General features: G+C 38.9%; 1 protein-coding gene and 1 long non-coding RNA gene across 2 annotated transcripts in view; one reads left to right on the top strand and one right to left on the bottom strand.

Annotated features, from left to right (window-relative positions):
• The window catches only part of LOC113034829 (uncharacterized), a 100,830-nt gene extending 92,546 nt beyond the window's left edge, over nt 1-8,284 (bottom strand). The window contains exons 1-2 of the long non-coding RNA XR_013900872.1: nt 8,148-8,284; nt 7,361-7,545 (exon numbers count right to left, since the gene is read on the bottom strand). This is a non-coding gene — a long non-coding RNA (uncharacterized LOC113034829). The remainder of the gene's footprint in view (nt 1-7,360; nt 7,546-8,147) is intronic.
• On the top strand, nt 8,164-14,212 carry etaa1b (ETAA1 activator of ATR kinase b). The gene is made up of 6 exons (XM_026189898.2): nt 8,164-8,541; nt 9,347-9,475; nt 9,685-9,743; nt 10,145-10,254; nt 10,375-11,810; nt 13,012-14,212. The coding sequence occupies exons 1-6, from the start codon at nt 8,409-8,411 to the stop codon at nt 13,122-13,124; spliced, it is 1,980 nt and encodes a 659-aa protein (XP_026045683.1). The 5' UTR covers nt 8,164-8,408; the 3' UTR covers nt 13,125-14,212.
• The last annotated feature ends 2,356 nt before the right edge of the window (nt 14,213-16,568 follow it).

The following is a 16,568-nucleotide window of genomic DNA, read 5'->3' as shown; positions in this document are numbered from 1 at the left end:
ACAGATTCTAAATTCCTGTGCAACACTTAAAAAAATATCACAACAATACACTGTTTTCAAATGAAAAGTTTAGAGTACTTATAAAAGTACTATTTCAGCTTACATACACAGAGATTCACATATTTTATATACTTTCTGCAAACATCTATAGTTTTAATCAATTCTTAGTTATTTACTTGTGCATTTTGGGACCATTTGATTGTGTATATTAATAAATATTTACTGCGTTAATGACTGTTTATGGTACCAAGATAATGATGAAAGACGAACAACTGACTAAAATAATTACAGTGCCCATTTTCATGGGACTTATTAGCACATATAGAATCTACTGCAACAACTGTTTTAAAATAGTTCTGGGACCTTTATAGAGTTCTATAAGTCAAACTGTGCTGTTAAATATTAAAACTGAATATCTTTAATTTTGGGTATGAAGATAAGAATGACAGTTTAAAATGACAATGACCACTAGGGATTTCAAAATACCACAAATTTAGTAGTAACAATAGCATGACCTTACAAACGGTCTCTACTCGGTATAATATTAGTTACAATTAATTAGCTTAAGCCTTTATGTAACTTGCACACAATTTGGTCTGTGAAGCGTACAACAGCAATGCAACATCACTCAAAAATGGTAACGACCATTTCAGGGTAACATTGTAACATTGTAAGCTGCAGAAAATGAGAAATGGGAGACACAAACTGAGGGGAATCTGTTTAAACATTCAACATTTTCAAGTTTGAGCATTTCTGTTGCTGTTGACACGTTTTTTTACTCCAGAATGAGTGATCAGTTTGGAAATCATCCAGACTTCATATTAAGTTCTCAAGTGTTTCTGGAGATAAAGTATGTGCACTATGCTGCAAACTTCTACCACAACTCTCTAATGGATGAAGTTCTCACTTCCCACAAATTCCTAGATGATAAGGCTTTGTCTAACTCATGGCATTTTCTAACTATCTTATTAACAGCTATCTTATCCGGAGCAGCAACTGCCACCGTTTTCCAATGGGAAGCATTGCAAGAATTTTGGTTACTCATGAATGAAGATTGAGATATTTGTAGCTATATTTGTGACTGGTCAAAACTGGATTACATATAATTGTTAACGGTAATTTTGACTTGTCAAAATGTCCTCATAGATACTTATAACAATAATAAAAGTCAAAATGAAAAATGACTTTGTAATGTTAATTCTGGAGAATCAAACGTAACTTACACATTTTGCCATAGTGTACAGAAGAATAGGTGATGCAAGGCTTTGGCTACAAAGCATTTACAACTAGTATGAACTTGTTTATTTTATGCTTAAGAGAACTGGCTCTGTGCTGAACAAAACTGCAGCATCATTCAGTAATAAAAAAACAGCCTAAATCTATTAAAATATTATTGATTTCTATATTACAATATTATATATTGTGCAACTCACAAGCTCCTGATGCTACTATGCTCAAATGCTAACACTGATATATAAGAGGATGATTTGGCTCAGCATCTTTGTTACATCTCCTCACCTCCTTTTCTTAATCTTATGCTGCCTCCTCCACCTCCTCTTCACTCCGCCCTATTCTCCTCCTCGTTTCCTGCCTCTCCAGAGAGGAGGTCACATGCTGCAGACCTGCTCCGTGCCATCTGGCTGACTTCCTGTCATCCTTACCCCAGGAGAGAGTGGCTCTGCAGGGTACAAGCATAGAGAACCCCCCCTTCCCTCCTCCCCCTCATCCTCCTCCAGGCCCACACACACCTGAGCAGAAAGGGTGAGAAAAAAACACACACACAGGGAGAAAAACAGAGGGAGAAGAAAAGAGAGCAGACAAGACAAAGGACAAGGCAAAGAACAAAAATATCAGCAGATACAGCAGGAGAAACAGAAAATTCAAAAACCTACGCAGGCTGCATGGTGAGAAAAATTCTGTGCAGCTCTGGAGAAAAGTGACTAATCAAGTAGCATTTCAAAGCCATGTGGTTTAATGTCTGATGCCATAATAATGACAAATTAAGTTTAACCAGTGGGGCAGCTTTTCTGCTGTTATATATGTTTGAAAATAAAAATGAAGAGAAAAGAGCAGTCTCCCACTTTTCCTTTAATCAGTGACAATTGTTCAAGATTTAACCCTGAAATTTCAGAAACATCATTAAGGATGTGGTTGAATTTCCATCACAGCAGTTCATGAAAGCATAGCCCACTTTGTTTCCCACCTTCCTCTCACACATGTCCATCTCACACAAGGCATTATATTAGAATTGGTTAAAAAGCACATACATATCAGATCAATCTTAATGTCCTACCCGTGGTCTTGCATATTCATATAAATATAATATGACTGCCGCTCACATTTGAATTTATTGGTTTTCCTCCTCCACAAATTAGGGGGGCTCCAATTGATGAATATTTTAGCACATGTGCACTCTGTGGGACATTTATCATCGCCTTTGCTATTATAAACAGAATAAATGAGCAGTCAAAGTAGGCTACAGTGTGCTGTACGCAGACACACCGCCCCTCTGTACTCTCTTGCTTTAGCCTTCCTCCACAACTGCTGCTCTGTCTTAATGGGTCCCGCTTTGATGTTGCCTTGATATGTTACATGACCGAGCACATATGGATAAGTTTACCACAATGCAATATATTTCCTATAAATGGTGAATACAGAGATCAGGATAGAAAGGTCTTGCACCTAAACTGTAACACCTAGAGCAAAGCTGCAGTCAAGACAACCTTAGCTGAATCTATGTTAAGTGAAGCCCTAAGGGGGTCGAGACAGAGGTTAATTGGATATACTAAAATTATGTTATTTCATTACAGATATTAAGTTTTGGAGGTTAGCCTAATAAAAAGGAAGAAAAAAATAATAAATTTTAAAATAAATGTATTGCTGAGATAATCCCTGCCTTCTCCATGCCACTCTAAAGATTGCCTGTCAATCAGATAGTTGGGTGATACTGATGATGTCTTTGTCATTGGACTGACTGTTGAAATGTTTTTCAAAGAGCAGGCCATCCTGAAGACCTCACTTTATAGTTTTAGCAATAAGCCTTTTTTTTTTTTAACCTTGTTGCTTTTACTGCTCCTGACAGGAACTGGAAGCCTGCTAAGTAAATGTTTAACTTATTCTGAGTCCTGAAATAATACCAGTCTCTGAAATAAACAGAGCAAGAAAGCCAAATCAAAATGCAACCATGCCTGCCTCGCTTTGATGATCATTTCGACTCTTCCTCCTCTTCATCTCAACAATCTACCGCTGGAGTAGAGTGCAGTTGGATGCCCTTTAGCACTTTCTTTTCGCCTCATGTGACCAAAAGGGCTGCTGGGATTCTTTCAGATAGAAGCCAAGCCACCTTAGGCTGCATCTAACCATTGCTGAAGCCCACTGATCTGACGCTGCAGAACCAGGCATTGTTTCAAATGCTTTCATTCACAGTCCCTGCCATTGGCAGACACTGTGAAATGGGTGAAATCCCAGCTTGGTGAAGCTGGCACAGAAAGCCAGCATCCTGGATCCCTTCCACTTCAGAGAGCCCTGCCACATGCTAACTGTCATCCATGAGGCACTGCTAGCCCACGGGGGGGGTCTGGCAGAAAAGTTGGAGGGTGTGGGTGGATGAAGGGGGTGGCATAAACATTGTGATATACCCTTCACATACAAACACAGAAGCCACAATGGACTCCTTGGAGATGCAGAACCAGAGGCCATAAGAGGTGATTATTATTTATGCAGACACTTTTCTGAGTTGAGCTTTTTATTCTCCTCCGTCTCTCACTCAACTGGCAGCTGCCCAGTGTGAGCCATCCCTGGGATCCACAGCAATGATGATCACCCCCTCCCCACACACACACGCGCACACACACACAAGCCCTTCCTTGTCCTCATTGCTGTCTACGCCTGGTAGATCCCCTGGCATGTTTGCTCCTCCTTCATAAACACTAGCAGCTGCTTGGGCAATTAGCCATTAGCTCTTTACTTTTTACTATAATACCCAGTGCTCAGAAATCTCAACAATTAGCTCCTTAATTGCTTCTAAACAACCCAGGCGTAACCAATAAATAGAAGGCGGTAGGTAGTTAGCTGAGGAGACAGACTTCTGGGAAAGAATGAGACAAGGCTTATAGAATCCACACTAAAATGTTCTTCCTCTCGTCTCCTTTAGCAGGCTTTGGCAATTATTTTTTTCTTGCTGTTACACGACTTGAAAAAGCTTGCAGGGGGAGGAGAGATGACAGAATGGGTAAAGAACACAAGGCAAGCTGATGCCTCATATTCAAATTCAAGCTGACACGTCCATGCCCTTTATTCCCCAGTCTAACTATCACTTCTGAGAAATGCTAGTATTCAGTGTGACAGAGGGTGTTACAGTGACTTTTAGATGGGCAGGAGACGGCGCCCCCCGGGTGTGGATTTTCGTGGCAGCGTGATATGACACAGCTCGCTTCACAGAGCAATGGGGATACCCCCAAGATTAGCTGAATGCATTAAAGAGAGGCATGAAACGTAGCTAACTGTTGATTAAATCACTGTTACATCCATACTGGCGGTTCCAGTTAACCTCTTTAACACTGACAGCAGCTACGCCACTAACATGACAATGGCCTACAGGCAGAAATGTGCTGTATGCTGTGTGCAGTGTGTGGCATCGCAACAGACAATTTTTTTCTTTTTAGATAAGGGTGCTCAAATGGATTAGGTAACAGACGAAAATGTTATTTCAGACATTCATTGAGGAAATGCAAATATTACTTACATTCTGCTCTCTAGATTTGAGAAAGTACTATTTTTCACAATTTACACAACAGAAATTTATAATCAAAGGTTTTCTCAAATTTCTTTTAGGTGTTTTTTGACCAAACACACACACACAAAATCAGACTTATTACACAGCTTTAACAATGTGTAATATTTTAAATGCAGCTGCATTGAAGAAATCCACTTGCAATCCACGTTTTGACTGCCTGTGCAGCATACTGTAGGGTTTGCCTTTTTAATGAGTAAACAACCATTTTTACAAAGCTGACCAATCTGGGCCACAAGAATGTTTTAAACTTTCACATTTGTTGACAACAAATACTTGGCACTTTAAAATCGCTAAATGAAATGAGCGTGCCCCAAAGATGACATATGCTGTAGCTGTTCTCATCTAACATGCATCTTATCGTTAGTGGTGGCTGAATATCTGCTGATGTTTTGATGGAACAAGAATTATGTTTTAACAGGGAAAGTCGAAGACAGGACTACAGGTCGTCTGTTCATAACAGTTTCTGGCTTTAAATCAAAGAAACACAGTTGATTGGCTTCCCTATGCTGATGAACTGCTTCCAAATGAAAACAATCAAAGCAGAATCAAGCATAATCAAGCATTGTGATTCACTGCAGCGTGTGTGTGTTTTAACTAAATAATATTCCAGCACCACAGCAACTCAGTGTATATTTTCTACAAAATCTGCATTCAGTTTATATTGACTTTAGTTACTGTATCCCCTCCCAACCCTCTACTCCTCACACACACACACACACACACACACACACACACACACACACACACACACACACACACACACACACACACGAAATACCAAGGAGGTATACAAGCACCATCTAGTGCTTTATTTTGGAAATTGCTATGCAGAATTTTACAAAATGTGTAAAAAAAAAATCCACATTTATTTTCTATGTAAAATATTTGTTCAGTTGCATTAACGTTTTAAAATTAGGAGCAGAAAGACAGCTTTTGGATTACAGAATAGGAATAAGATCAAATCAAGATTGAACTAATCACATTCTGCAAACCTGCAAGTATATAGAAAAGAGTTAAACACACGAGAACTGATTGATGACAGTTCATATCCTCACTAGCAGAACCTCTGACAACTTTGGTGAAATAGATGTTTTTCACAAGAAGAAGCATCAACTGTGATTGACTAAAAAATAAAATTTCCACCAGTCTATAGTCAGAAGTTTAATTTCCTTTCAGAAATAAGAACAGGGGAGTTTCCAGTTTTTGTGTGTGTGTTTGTTTTAAACCACACATTTAATTTTTCATCAATGGAGTCATGCAGCATTTTCAGTGGAAACTCTGTCACGCATGACATGGTTAAATAAACACAGCACCATTCATCACGTAGTTCCTTTTCTCAGCTTTCAGAGATAAGAAGATGATGATGGTGGAAACATGGAGCAGTTTCAGAAACATAATGAATAATCAGGAGTCATCAACTTGTACGTCAGTAACCTGCTACCACTGAAGTAATTATTCATTCGACCATGACGTATGCATGCAAAAAGCCAACATTTCTGATGTTCACTCAGTAAAAAGCCAAATATAGTTAGAAAGGATATGACTAAGGCCTAGCTGAGTCCCAAACAAATTCCAAGACCTGACTCATTTCATTCGGACTGAATACCGTAATAGGTAACAATAACTGTAAAAACTATGTAGAACAGCCCTGAATGAAAGTCTTGAATATTTAACAAGTCCTCCAAGTCCAGAAAGCCCTCACAAAAAGCAAAAACATGATAATCAAGACAAAGTTGAATTAAAAACAGCCTGAGACAACGCTAAAAGGTCAGAAAAGCTGTGTGAAGGCAGTGTCCGTGTTTGGATAGCGCAAGTGTTTATGTCACATTTGACTGATGTATTTTAATTAGAAGTTCAAATTCATCTGAGAAAAAATCTTGGACGCGGATTTTGACTCCCTAACAAACTAAAACAAAAGATAAGCCCCTGACCCACCAGCCACCTTGGCTCAAAAGAAGCATGGCCCTGTGCCCAGAATAAAAACTGTATTTAATAGTTTCCCTGACTCTCGATCTTAAGGTCTAGAAATATAACTATGTGTATTATTTTCAATTCAAACTCCATGTAATATGGTCTTTTTTGACTAAAGACAGGTGTAAAGTGTAAAAGTGGTCCAAAAATGCCAAAAAAGGTTAATTACATTTCTGGAAAAAACATTTGGATACAACTAATCAGCTGTCTGATTTATTTACTGTACTGCTTTAAACCAGCCTTTCCAAACTTAGATTTAAGGATCCCTTTCTGGGCTATCACTACCTTTGAAATAAACAAGTTGTTTGTAATATCTGTTTTTGACCAATGGTAACATTGAGCAACATTATTCAAGACTCTCTAAAAGTGAACACAATGCCTTGAATAATGTTGCCAGGAAGTAAAACATGACTTTTTCCCCCTTTTGTTTGTTCATTGGGGCATACCATTTTATAGTATAGAAGACAGAGTACAAATTACATTTTTGTAAAACTAAATCCCAAGGAGGCAAAAGTATTGAATTATTATTTCTGGTGCATTACCACAAGGAATACACCAATTAACAACAATAACTACATTAATCCACCTACCTACCCAGTATCGTGTTTGCCACCAAAACAGCTTTGACCTGTCAGGGCATGGACCTCTGATGGTGCCCTGCGGTTTCTGGCACCAGAAAAATGAGAAGCAAATCCTGGCGATCCTGCAGGTTGCAGAGTGAAGCCTCTGTGGATTTGGCTTGTTCCCATGCATCCTGAGGGAGTTCAGTAGAACATGATCTGGGGAGTTTGGACAGAGACATTATGACATAAATGGCATGAATTATTTTACAGTAGAGATGGTAGAAGGTTAGAAGGTTTTGCTACAGGGCAAAAGTTTTTTCTAAACTTGATTTTGTGAAAAAGACAGCAACGTTTTCAATGTAATTATTAATGTGATTAGTACCACTCATGTTTGCCTTGAATTTCATATAAAAATGGCTGCTGTGAATTGTTTAGTGTGCTTTCAGGGGTAGTTTTTTCTGTCAACGGCGGTTCTAATGTTGTAGTATCTCGGTGTATTTCAATAATCTTTTTCGTTGTGAGAAGATGAACTAATTTTGCCCATCTGCGCTTTGCGACACACAATTATACTCTTTTAATGTAGTCTTAATTGTATTTTATATGCTAGAATAGTAAACTAAATATGACACGTAAATATAGTGGAATTAAGAGAAGGCCTTCGCCTAGATTTTGAATTTAAAATTGGAGAATGAAGTGGTGAACTTTAGCCAGTAAACCTAATCATATTTATACAGTAGATTTTTAAATATATATCTACAGAGCTGAAATATAACTTATTAAGAATATTTCAGGACACGGAGAAATCATTTCGTACATACCTGTCACAGGCTTTAGCTTTGCCAGAAGTCAAACGAGCTGCGAAAAAACTACCCGGCAGCCGTAGGTTTGGTGACGTCACAAGCAAACATGGCGGCTAGCTTTGAGTGAGCGAGCGAACACAACAAGACTGCAAAGAAACGTTGAATCTCTCGAAGGCAAATTGTTAGCCGCAATGTTGAAAGCCACAAAGGAAAGTGCTGAAGAAACGATGTAACGCAGAGTTGGCTTTGCTGCTGCTGCCGCCGCTGTTTTGTGCAGCCATGTCAGAGGCGAGGACGCATGCTGAGTTCACTGAACTGTGGAGGACTGTCTCCAAACTCAGCTACAAAAAAACACAAGACACGAAAGCAGCAAAACAGATGCCTGACACGACAACGACGCCCGTCTCTAAAGGTGAGGCTGTGTGTCTGTTAATATAGGCGACGATCTGCGGCTCAACGCGAGCTTAACTAAAGACCATAACAAGTGTTTGTATACACAGAAGAGTAAAGGCGGCCATGAGGTGATCAAAACGAGCGACTGACAGTGACAACATGCCAGCTGGCTGTGTTATCTCACCATAGACACACCACTAATTCCACTCTAACCAGTTGTAAAGTACTGAGACTGTCTAGGAAGGATAAACTGCATTCCGAATATACAGAAAGTGTTGCCACATGTTCGAATATCTTTTAAGATATGATGCATGATCTCATCTAAATAATTGTTTGCTCATAGCTGGATTGTTTTAATTAGACAAACACATGTTGCGTGCATTCTGGAACATGGCCCTTTAATGCAGCCAGCCCTCTTGTAATGCTATATTGCAGTGACTCAAATCAGACAAGGCTTTAAATGACCATTATGTATCCTCCTCAAGCTGCTAAAATAGAAAGATTCAAAACACAAGTTTTTGACCAGACATTTTCCCAGTTTTTATATTGTGTTCAGCAAGTATTTTTTTCAGGAAATTATCATATAAATATTATTATGGCTTTAACTGTGACTACACTAAGAGAATCTGTTCATGTGTGAACTGTCATCACGATACATCTTTTATTGTTCTCCTGTTTGTCTTTACTGATATGTCTAACATAAAGTTTAAAGTAACTAAAGACTCGGTGCTAAATAAATACATGCAAGTAAATTTAACGTTACCAAGTTGAATATGACTTATTTTTAGCTCATTTGATGTGGCACTTGATATCTCTGTGCACAGATTTTCAAAGTCCCCAGCATCGAGGTTGCAGCAGATACACCGGCTTGGCTAATGGAGATTCTCCAGGAGATGTGGAACCTTCACAAGATATCATCTGGGATTCCACATCTCCCACTCAGACTCATACTGGTAAACAACACCGACACTCAGCTCACACTTGCTGGCACATCTCATCAGCAGGTTCTAAATGAATGGCAACATAAACGATTTCTGAATAGGTTTTTTTTTATAGTAGATTAATTTCAATTGTAAGCTTGTGCTTTTCATTTCAGTCATCATGACTCTACCACTTTGCTAATTTCTATCATGTGTGTTATTGTCACGTTTTTTGGGTTCAGGACTCAGGAACACTAGAGCTGTGGAAATATCTGATATTGTGAACCGCATTGCTCCAAAGGTCTGTTGTTTTTTCAGCTTTTTATTATTTTCATATTGATATTTGGCAAAAATGGTTATTTCTAAATGCCATGGTAAATATAATTAATCACAAACTAAATAAAAAATAATAATAATTTTCATTTAGAATAAAATAGAATAATCCTTTAATTGTCCCACAAGGGGAAATGTGGTTGTAACAGCAGCAGAAGAAAAGCACATATACAAACAGAACAGAAACACACACAATTTTTACAGAAAAAAAATATTTACATCATGGACAATAGTTACAAAAACAGAGTACTGTACAGTTATTAAGATTAAAGTATTTTTTTAAATTATTATTTATTATAGGTAGACTTTCAGTCTTTTCTAGCACATATCTGTAAACACACTTCAACCTTGTGCTTGTTTCTTTTATAGGATGTAAAACCAGAAAGGACTGACTCCTCTTTGCTGCAGTGGATCGGTGACAGTGCCATGCCCGCCACACCAGAGATTCAAAAGCCAAGACTCAGGAAGAAATCCTCTAGGTGAATAATCAATATATTGACCAAAATACTGTCCCTATAGATTGTTAATATGTACCACCATATGCAGCCTGTATGGGTGCTCATAAGCGTCTTTCTTCCTTTTTCCTTTTGTCTACATAGGCAAAGCAGTGTGGAGGACCTCATGAAACTCGCCAGGCAGTTTGATGAGAGCATGCAGCAAGATAAGGAAACTTCAGAAAGCCTTGTGATCAATCTTAATGAATGTCTGAACACTTCTGAAACAAAACTGAAACCATCGTCACTCCATGATAGCTTGAAGGACCTAAAGTACCCATCGGCACCAGACCAGATAGAGGCAGAGCTGCATGCTCTGTTTGACTGCTCCACTCAGAGTGCATGGCTAAGCCGTGGCTCTGCAGTATCCACCTGTTCACAGGAAATAAGAGGCCAACCTGTGAATGCAGCTTTATCCGAAGACCAACAATCAGAGCTCAAATCAGCTGAAAAGTCTGGCACAGCTGCACATCCTGCTGAAGAAAAGGGAACTAATAGCTGTAGTGCAAATAACTGTGATGACTTTGATGATGACTGGGAGAATGATGAATTACTTAATGACCCTTTTTTGCTGGCGATGACCCATAAGCCCAATGAGCAACATGACACCAATCCTAACACCACCTTTCAGTCTGAGACTAAGACAAACACTACTCACTCTACCCCTGTTCGTAAACCCATTGCAAATGCAATCCCTGCACACAAGCCTTCAAACCTAAACTGCAAGCCTAGCTGCAGTGTGAAAAGTTCTGAAACAAAACTGACACTCCAGGAACTCTGTCCCAAACTGAAGACTACCAACCGAAACACTTTCAAATTAGAGCCAAACCCCAACTTGCGGTCACAGATGGCCAAAGAGGTTTCCACTAAGTCCAACTTCACCATTATACAACCCAAGCCACAGATGTTTGACCAGAAATCTGCAACTGCAAAGACATCCACTACACCTCAACCTGACAAGGTCACTAATGATCACAGAGGGGCTTCTTTAGGAAAACACTCTGTTAAAGATATTTCAGACAGCTTGTGGGATGATAGGGATGATGACGCACTGCTCTACCAGGTATGTGACAGTGTGGAGAAGATCGCCAACAGTCAGTCGCTCCAAGTGAGCTCCGGTAACTGCCAAGAAAAACAAGATATTGATGTAGACAGACAACGGAAAACCACAGGGCCGCAGCCCATCAACATGACTCGGTCTGGGAACGTCGGTGCCAGCACTAACAGACAATCACCTTGTGCTTTTGTTCGTTCTAACTCATTACCAAGGGCTAGTTATGAAACTGTGAACTTCCAAGGATGGAACGTTCCCATGAAGGGTGCCAACAAAAAATCACAGATGTCTCAAAGCTTCCCAGGAAGCCACACAAATTTGGGTACATTAAGTCAGTGCGGGGATTCATCTGGAACTTTCCAGGCTGGAAATGCTAATGTGGATATGAAGCAACATCCAGTGATGGCCAGAGCGGTACACAACGCCAAGAGCCATCACACAGCTTTCAAAAGAAATCTATCTGACTCAGCAGCCATAAGCACCAAAGGTATGATGTCTAAGTTTTGATAATTACCACCGAATTGTATCAAAGTATATTATGTATGCGACTTTATAAAAGGCTAGGGTATTTATAGTGGGCGTGCTTTCCAAAATAATTCATAAATAATAATTATTTTTTTAAACTGAACCAAAACAGCACCAGTTCTCACACTTGCATGCAGTTTTTCCAAGGTAGTTGGCAGATCGGCTGTTCCAAAGATCTTGGAGAGCTTGCCACAATTCCTCTATGGATTTAAGTTGTCTCAGTGTCTCATGTCTCTTCAAGCAATCCTACATTGACTTCTTTATTGCTGAGATCAGTGCTGTGTGGGGGCCATAACATCTGCTGCTGGAGTCCTTGTCCTGGCCAGGTCTCCCTTGAAAAATATATTAAATAAATGTGTTTTCTTTCTGCCAAAAAGACAGTTCTTTATGACTCTGGCTGTATGGCTGGACTTGTTGTTATGCTTAAGAATTAATTTTTCACCAGTCAGGCTCTGATAGTACTGTCTCATGAGAATAATCTAAACATCTAAAATGTGTAAAATCTTTGTGCTAAACTGTATATTCAAAGATAATAGGAATAAAAATTTTGAATTGGTTGAAAATTTAATAATATTTTAAGACAGGATTTTATGTTTGTCAATGAAAAAGCCACCAAGAGTGTTATGTACGGATACTTTTTCTTAAAAACAACACAAATAAATCTAAAACTAGATAGAATGGCTTTGCTTTGATAGACTCAGTCAAATGTCCAGTAACTGAATACACCCCCATTAGTTGTTTTGTTTAATTCTATGCATTTGTCTGCCATGGCTATTCCATCAAATTTGCTTTAAGAATGGATATTTAACTGACAATTCACAAGTAAAACAGATGTCACATGTTGTTCTTATAATCACTGACAGTTCGGTGCATGTGCACATTAACCATTTCCCCCCAAGCAAGTAAACTGCGCACTGTGGCTTTAATTTGTGATCTTGTCAAGGGTCCAAACCTCAGCAAGCATCATTGCCAATGAATTTGTGGACAGATTTTATTTATTTATTTATTTGTCTTTGGACTTGGATGTTTTGGGGTTCTTTTGTTCTTCCAAATGAGCAGACGTTTAATGTTTAGAAATGAAAACTTGCTCGAGGTCATGCAACAACCAAGCTGACATTGTCTCTTTTTCATTCAGTTTTCTCACTTTTCTTCCCTCTTTCCAGTTTTTGTCACAAGCCAGATGACAGGAAAGTGCTCTGCTGCAGAGATTGAGAGGAAAAAACAGGAAGCTTTGGCCAGGAGGCGACTGCGAATGCAGACCGCCACAAAGCCATAGAGCGACTTCGTCCTGCCAGTATTTTTTGCAACTTAATGCACTCTACATTTCATACAAGTGGTTCAGCCCTTTTTCGAAATTTCTTGTTTTTTGATTATTGTATCCAAGATGAAGGACTGTTGATAGTTCAGTGCATGACCTGATCCCGGGATATGTACTTAGCTTTCCGCACATATAGAACCTACTACTGGCTGTTTTTGCTGCTAATGTAATGTGTTTCATGGTAAGCATTTTTTAGGAACAGTTTGTTACAGAATCTCATATGTGTGACAATGTAAAGAAAAACTTCTTCACTACTTTGAAATATAGTTTACATCCACTGAGCATGGAAAAAAAATCCAAATGCTCCGTTTGTTGCTTTCTGATATTTAAGCCAATTTTGGATAGAACATTTTTATCTGGTGCTTTTTGCTTTTGTTAAAAAGTAAATAGCTTAATCTCTGTGTCACTTTTCAAATTGTAGCATCAAAGGCTGACACATAGCAGTGTATTTTTGAAGCTATCCATAAGAAATGGATGCCTTCGCTTTAAAGCGAACATTAGCATTAACTGCTGTGTTCTCTGCTTTATGGGTCTGCTAAGACTGCTTAAGTGCCTGACAGTTCTTTTAAAGCATACTTGAAATATTCATTCGTCTTCATAACTTTGTAATGAAAAAAGCCTTACTTTATTAGAAATAGAAATAAAAGGATATCAACACAACCTAACACAAAATCTTTGCTTTGAGGCCAAGCTGAACATTTAATAGATGATTCTTATTTGTGTTTCCTCTGTGCTTTCTTTGCTCACGTCAGTGTTTCTCCTTTCAGTTTTGCACAGGTCAGCATCAACAGTTGTACTGTAAAGACAGCGTTGTGGCCTCCGCTGGCAAACTGTACTGTAATAGCTATGCTATGCACCTTTCAAAAAAGTTTAACGAGTAAAAAAAGAAAAACAAGGCTTGAAATTGTTTTTATATCTGGACAGGATGAAAATGAGAAAGATGAGAAACTCACACTACATTTTCCTATCATATTTTAATCATTTGTGCTGTAAAGGGCAGACCTGGGACATACAGGTGACAAATTCAAATAAAACTTTCAAATAGACTTCTTTGTTTCTACTTAATTGCTTCAATATATCCTAATACTTTTGACTCCAGTACCTGTTGCTTAAAAACAGCATGATAAACGTAGCTGTATTCATTCCCCCAGTAATTTCATTATGTTCATGTCTTGTGATAAATCAGAATACAGTTGGCTGCTATTGGTCTGTAGCAGTTTCATTTAATTTCGTTCACATTTTCAGGCTTTTTTTTTTTTTTTTTTTGCAACATCAACGACACCCCTGTAGTATTGAACAGCTGCTCAGGATTTTGAGTTTACACAGACGGCCTCCTCACTGGAGTTATTGGCGTCCATTACTGTAACCTCTATGTATTTCAGGGCTGTTGACAGGTCAAGCAGATATGATGGGCCCATTTCACAAATACTCAAATTTGTTTTCAACAAGTTGCTGCCCAGAAAGAAGAACCATTGTGAGCATGCAGTAGCCTCGCTATGAAGAATATTGTTGTTATTAGACATGAGGGATTATTTTAATATGAAAGCTAATTCGTCTTCTGACTCCTTATCATTCTACACAGCTGCTATATTGTGCGTGAGGGTAGTACAATGTTCGCCTTTGTAATCCCGAGAGAATTCCTCAGAGTTCCTCCTTCACGACCATTCCCACCCATTACATGCCTGTGAGAGTTCCCAGGTGTGTGTGTTATATGTGTGTGAGAGAGACGGGTGGTCTGCAGGTGTGTGTATTTGAGTATTTATTCCATTCAGAGGCGCCATCCACCTCCCTGCCCTATCTCTTTCCCCTCCCCGCCCAGTTTGACTGTAAATCAGATGGCAGGGCAATTTGGCAACAGCATAAAGGCCTCTGGTTTTTATGACTATGATTATGGTTATGATGATGACTAGTATTTATTTCAACTATCTGATGAAACCCTTGGCTAAAGCTAACAGGTGTAGAGCAGGTACAATATCAAGCTCGCTGAAGGATCCCAGTAATGTCGCCATAGAGAGCAAAATATTGTCCACCAAGCAGAAGAATGGGCTGTTTCAGCACCCGCTCGTCATGCCATACATGGAGCAATTTCTGATTATTGGATGGGAGTGGAGAGCCACAACGTTCTCTTTGTAGAGGGAGAATGATTTATGGCTGTTAGTCAGGCATAAGGCAGTAATTGCCCCAGTGACGATTATGTTACCATAGCACCTGTTTAAACTGTCTATTCTTATGTGAATGTTTTCATTTTTGGAAGAGGAGAGTTTGCAGCTTGAAAGTGATGTGTGAAGACGCTAATTGAAGATGGAGAAGGGTGCAGGATGGTGTGGTAGCAATTTAGGAGAAAGGGAGAGTGCATGACGGACAGATTTGTGTTGTGTCATCTGATCTATTAGGAAAACAGTCATTTCTTAAACAAGCAAGAAGAAAGAAGTCTATTCAGCAAGTAGAATAAATATACTGTACTTTAAAAACGACTGAAAAGGCAAGTTGAGATCATTTGGATATTCACAGCTGCATGTTTAAGCACTCTAAAAACAGTGGTAGACAAAATGTAAAGGACTACTTTAAGCTTTGATACTTTTACTTTACTCTTAAGATAAAAAAATCAGCAACGATAACTAGGAATACAATGCTCATGGCATGACAGCTGAAAGGCTGCTATTCTTGGCTCAATCCAACCATACGCCACTGATGTGTGAGCATTTATATAAAGTAGATCAAAACTGTCATTCATCACAGTACTCCTGAGCTCTGCACCGATGAAAGATATGAAAAAAGGAATCTTCTCGGATTTCCTCTGTGCTGGTAAAGTCAACGATTGTGCCCTCAAAAACTGCCGTGAAGGAGCTTTTGTGTGTGTTTGTGTGTCTGTGCTGGCTTTTTGATCTGTGAAACAGAGATTCCTTATCTTTGCAGGCATTTTATTTGAAAATAAATGATGTCGGCAACAGAAAGTATTGCAGCTTTTCGGTTTGATGTCACTTCCTTATACAGATGTCTTCTGTTGACCCCACAGTTTAAATTATTTAGACTACAACAATTGCTGTGTGTACACCCTAATTATCAAAAGTGTCTTTCCTTAGGGTTTTTGTGTGTGTGTGTCTCTGCTTCTCTCTGATTATCTGAATTTTCTATATTCTATATTTGTACTATTGTTTTCCAGCACTTTGAATGTAGATCTACACTCACATGAAGCAAAACCACACTATGTTTCAACAGGTGGGGTTTTGCCCCATTTGATCTGAATGACCACTCCTCTCTTTTTACTTGTCTAAGGGATGTTTGCAAGTTTAGACACTAGTTGACAGGCTGATGTTTCAGACCACAGATGTTCTTGTTGATCTGTTTGTTTCATCATTCTTGTCAGCACGACTTTTAACTTTTATGGTAACTTTCACATTT

The sequence above is a fragment of the Astatotilapia calliptera genome, chromosome 13, assembly GCF_964374335.1.
Source record: "Astatotilapia calliptera chromosome 13, fAstCal68.1, whole genome shotgun sequence".
NCBI classification, from domain to species: Eukaryota; Metazoa; Chordata; class Actinopteri; order Cichliformes; family Cichlidae; genus Astatotilapia; species Astatotilapia calliptera.
This window is presented reverse-complemented; position numbering and strand designations above follow the sequence as displayed.